The 4,464-nt window shown below is 57.1% G+C and overlaps 1 protein-coding gene across 1 annotated transcript; it reads right to left on the bottom strand.

Moving 5' to 3' along the window:
* Window positions 1–178: 178 nt before the first annotated feature.
* Window positions 179–4,095, bottom strand: SP9 (Sp9 transcription factor). Its single transcript, XM_012753439.3, has 2 exons — window positions 3,935–4,095; window positions 179–2,922 (listed from the first exon to the last, which is right to left on the bottom strand). Exons 1-2 carry the CDS (start codon window positions 3,953–3,955, stop codon window positions 1,483–1,485), a joined length of 1,461 nt encoding a protein of 486 aa, XP_012608893.1. The 5' UTR covers window positions 3,956–4,095; the 3' UTR covers window positions 179–1,482.
* Between the last annotated feature and the right edge of the window lie 369 nt (window positions 4,096–4,464).

The following is a 4,464-nucleotide window of genomic DNA, read 5'->3' as shown; positions in this document are numbered from 1 at the left end:
CAAGATTTTCATTTAGGCATGAAATGTCTTTTCCGGGGTATTGACTCTAGCGATTTATTCCCCTGAGTTGCCTCCCAACGTAGAGGGCCTTGGGAGCTAAAAGACTTTTTTTTGTAAAAGCTTCTTCCTTTCACAGATTGTTTTTAAATCGCTTTTTAAAAACAAACAAACCCACCAGAGTTTTCTCTGACCCCTCCGGGAGGCGTAAAAACACCTTCCCAGTTAAAGCTGCCAAAGACGTTTTCATTTTTTAGGTGCTCCAGAGTTTTAAAATTTCACCTTTGGAAAGTCTTCCCATTAAGTAATACAACTACACGTTCTTATAACCCAATTTAATTTATGCCGTTGATATACAAATAAATAATTTTGACTTCTCAAAAACGTATATGTATTATGGCTTTTATAACCCACATAAACTTTACATTACCTACAACTAACATTAAGGGAATTTTTTTTTCCCCAACAAAAAAAGTCAACCCACGCAAAGATTATTGAGGGGGGAAACAGGATTTTAAAAAAAAGGAAGTGTATTGTTCAGAGTCCTTTAATAATACCAAAATGAAAATATGATGTCAAGATTTTCTTCATACAGATAAACGCATTTAATTTCTTTAGATGACTTTAACTTACGTGGTTGTGAGTGAAATGATAACTCAACATTTTAAATATCTTTTACATATATACTGACTTTCACAAAGTGCATCAGAAAATTAAAAAAAACTCCCTGAATTTCAGGAATTCACCGGAAAAAAACCTCTATTTGAATGAACATTTACAAGAAAATAAAAGAGAACACAATCTTTTGAACCCTATTTATACAGATGTTATGAAATACAGAGAAACTGTCGCTAGACTTCCAGTTTAATTCTCACCTTAAGCCTTTTGATGCTTCCTTTTTTTAAGGAAAAAAGTCTCACTGTAAGTAGATATCAAGCAGGACTTGGAGCATTTTATATATAATCCACACAAAGGGTGTTTTTATAGGTCCCGTTTGTTTTCAAATGTTCTGACAGTCCTTTGCTGGGTGGTGGCTTGCTTTTTGAGAAAAGGAAAGAGAAGGGCAGTGGAGGGAGGTGGGCAGTAGGGAAGAGGGAGCCTTTCTGTGTATTGCTCTTGGCTCGAGAAGTTTGTGCGAGTGCTATGAATGCGTGTGTGCGCGCGCGTGAGTGTGCGTACTTGTTGTAGGTCTCCGTGTGTGTGTCAGTGTGTGTGTATAGTTTCAAAGAGTGTTTGTGTCGGAGGATGGTTTGCTTTTGTTTCTGGACCACACGTTCGACTCTCGTCTGGGCGCGGACGGCGGAGGGGAGCTCCCGGCGCGGCCGGCGAGCCGCAGCCCGACTCGCCTGGCGCCCGGTCCCGGCCCGGGGTCGTCACTGGAGCCCCTGCCCTCCCGGCCCCCGCTCACTCGCCCTCCGAACCTCTCTCGTTCGTTCTTGGTGTCTCTATTCGCTCGCTCGCTCGCTCGCGCCTCTCGCCCGGCCTCTAAGAATCGTTGGGGCCAGACGCTGCTTCCTTGCCTCCCGCCGAGGCCGCCGCTGCCGCCGCCGCCGCCGCCGCTGCCGCCGCCGCCGCCGCCGCCGCCCGGGCGGCACTGACGCCGGAGTCGTGCAGGATGAGGTCAGGGGACTCGGAACGGGGTGTCTCCAAGTTGCTGGCGTCCGTGTCACTGTCGCTGCCCTTTTTGCCCCCGCCGCCCCCGTTGTGCGTCTTAATGTGTTTGCTCAGGTGGTCGCTGCGCATGAAGCGCTTGTTGCACACCGGACAGGCGAAGCGCTTCTCGCCCGTGTGAGTCCGCAGGTGCCGCTGGAGCTCGTCCGAGCGCGTGAAGCGCTTGCCGCAGAAGAGCCAGTTGCACACGAAGGGCCGCTCGCCCGTGTGCCAGCGCAGGTGCGCCTTCAGGTGCGACGTCTTGCCGTACACCTTGCCGCAGCCCGGGATGTGGCAGCTGTGTAGGCCCTTGCGCCGCAGGCTCGCTCCGGCGGGGCCCAGCCGCTCCGCCTCCTGGCAGTTGGGGCAGTCGCAGGTGGCGCGGCCGGAGTAGCGGCGGGCAGAGCGCGCCGAGCTCCCCCCGGCGGCCGCGGCTGCGGCGCCCGAGATCATGGCGCTAGCAGCAGCGGCTGCCACGGCGGCGCTGGAGTCCGAATACGAGGGCAGCACCGGCTTGAAGCCGTCCTGGGCCAGCAGGTGCTGGCTGGTGGAGAGCAGGTGCGAGGCGGCGGCGGCCGAGGAGCCGAGGCCTGTGGAGCTGAAGGCCGAGTGCGTGAGTGAGCTGAAGTCGGGGTTGTAGGTGCCCAACTGCGAGTGCAGCGAGGCCTGGGGGGCGCCCGAGTGCAGCGAGCTCTGGAGCCCCCCAGCGGGGTTCTGCACTTCCAGCCACGAGCCCGGGCTGCTGTGCACGTCCCACCACGACGACGCCGCGCCGTTGGTCACCTCTCCCGCCGCCAGCGTCGAGTGGAAGCCCGACTTGTACCACGACTCGTACGGGTGCGCCATGCCCACGCGCGGGTACAGGCCGTCGGCCGCCGTCGTGTGCACCTTGGAGATGAAGGCCGACTGGCCGCCCGCCTCCTGCGGGGACACCCCGGCCGCCGCCGCCGCGGCAGCCGCGGAGTTGGAGAAGAGGCCGCCGTAGTCGCTGCTGAAGGCGGACGACGTGGGCGACGTGGAGGCCAGGCAGAAGGCGCTGTTGGCGGCGCCCGAGCCTCCCGCCAGGCCGCCCGAGCCGCGGCCACCAGTGGCCACGGCGAAGCCCGAGAGGCTGGAGCCGAGGTTGCAGCTGGACGAGGAGCGCTTCCAGGGGTGAAAGCCGCCTTTGGCGAAGGCGCTCGACTCCGGCAGCGTGGTCAGCGGGCTGGTGTTGCCAATCTTGTTGCAGGTCGCCGCCAGCATGGCCAACGGGGTCGTTCCGAAGCGAGGCTCTTCCTAGAGGGGGTGGGGTGAGGGAGGGAGCGAGGAGGAGGAGGAGGGCAGGGGGAAGTGAGGGGAAGAAACAAAGTGCACCCGTGAGCAGCCTCGTCCCCCGCGACTGGTGCCGGGGGCCGTGACTCCCGTGCTCGCGCCTCCTCCCCACGCGCTCGCGGCTGATGATGCGCCGCGCCCGGCGCCGGGCTGAGGCGATCACAAGGGCGAAGGTCCGGGCACTGGAAAGTTGTTCTTCGGTGAGGCTATGAATTAAAGATGCCTCCCTGCTCCACGCCTCAGTTGCTGCAATCCTAGCCTAGAACCGGACTTGGGTTGTCGCCGCCTTAAGCCCGCTCCTCGCCCAGGAGCCCCCAAGTCGCCCTTGGGGCGAAGCACCAAGGTAAACACAGACCACAAACGCTGGGTGAGGGCGGAGGCGGCCGAAACAGCCACCCAGGAAAGGGCGAAACTTGGAACACTCCTCCCAAGGGTGGCTACGACTTTTCTTTTTTAATAGAAAACGTTGGTTTTAATGTTTACATACACACACACACGCACACACACACACACCACCGATTATGAAAACAATAATCCAAGGATAAGCGGCCAGCGACGGATTTCAAAGTCACGGACAAACTGGGAAGCCGCGGAAATGTAAGTGTTTATTAGCGTGACTACATGGACTGCAAAACGATTAAGACTGTTTTCTGGAGCCACCACTGTCGCATAATTGCAACAATCCCCAAAGCAAGGGGGATGGGATATAAATCACCAAGAGAAGAAAAGAAACCTCTAGCTCTTCTTTGAAACCAAATAAAAAGGGAGTTGCTTAAGAAATCCTTGTCTTGCAAAGGCATCTCCTGGATTCCAAAAACTTGGAAAGAGTCAGTCCCGGAAATGTGGAAAGTGCTAAATGAAGCTAAAGCTGCAGTCCAGCAGCAACAGTTTCTCAGGAGCCACGGACCCCAAGAAGCCATAACGAAAAATTACTCTGGTTAAAACAGGCAAATGCGTTGCCACACTTGCGACTTACCCCGAGTATAGACGTGGCCATAGCAGGTCTCTGGGCTGCACGGCGGGGCCGGGAACGGGGCTGAGCCTGGCGGCTGCTCGGAAAAACTGCTTGGGTCCCGCGCGGCTCCCGCGTCCCCGCGCTCGCGCCGAGCGGACTCCGGGCTCCCGCCGGCTAAACTCAGCCTAAGTGCGAGGAGCACCCGCTTTGAAGTGCCGCTGGCTGCGCCTCTCGCCCAATGAGGGCTCAGGCAGAGCAGACGGGAGCTGCCCCACAGCCAATCAGGCGCGCCGAGGGGCCCGAGCCCGGGCTCCCGGCGCGTGCCAGTCAAGTCAGCTAGGGAGGGAGCGGGGGGAGGGGGTGCCGAAGGGGGAGGGGGCGCTGGCTGGGGACTGAAGAAATTACAGTGCAATTAAAAATTTACACACACACCCCAAGCCAGGTTTGAGTACCGTTGAGACAGAGCCACAAGCCCCCCCCAACCCGAGATGTTGCAAGTTAGGGCTGACAGTCGTACTCCACTCCCCGCTTGTGGGAAAGGAGACAGGAGG

This window comes from Microcebus murinus, chromosome 8 (assembly GCF_040939455.1).
Source record: "Microcebus murinus isolate Inina chromosome 8, M.murinus_Inina_mat1.0, whole genome shotgun sequence".
NCBI lineage: Eukaryota > Metazoa > Chordata > Mammalia > Primates > Cheirogaleidae > Microcebus > Microcebus murinus.
This window is presented reverse-complemented; position numbering and strand designations above follow the sequence as displayed.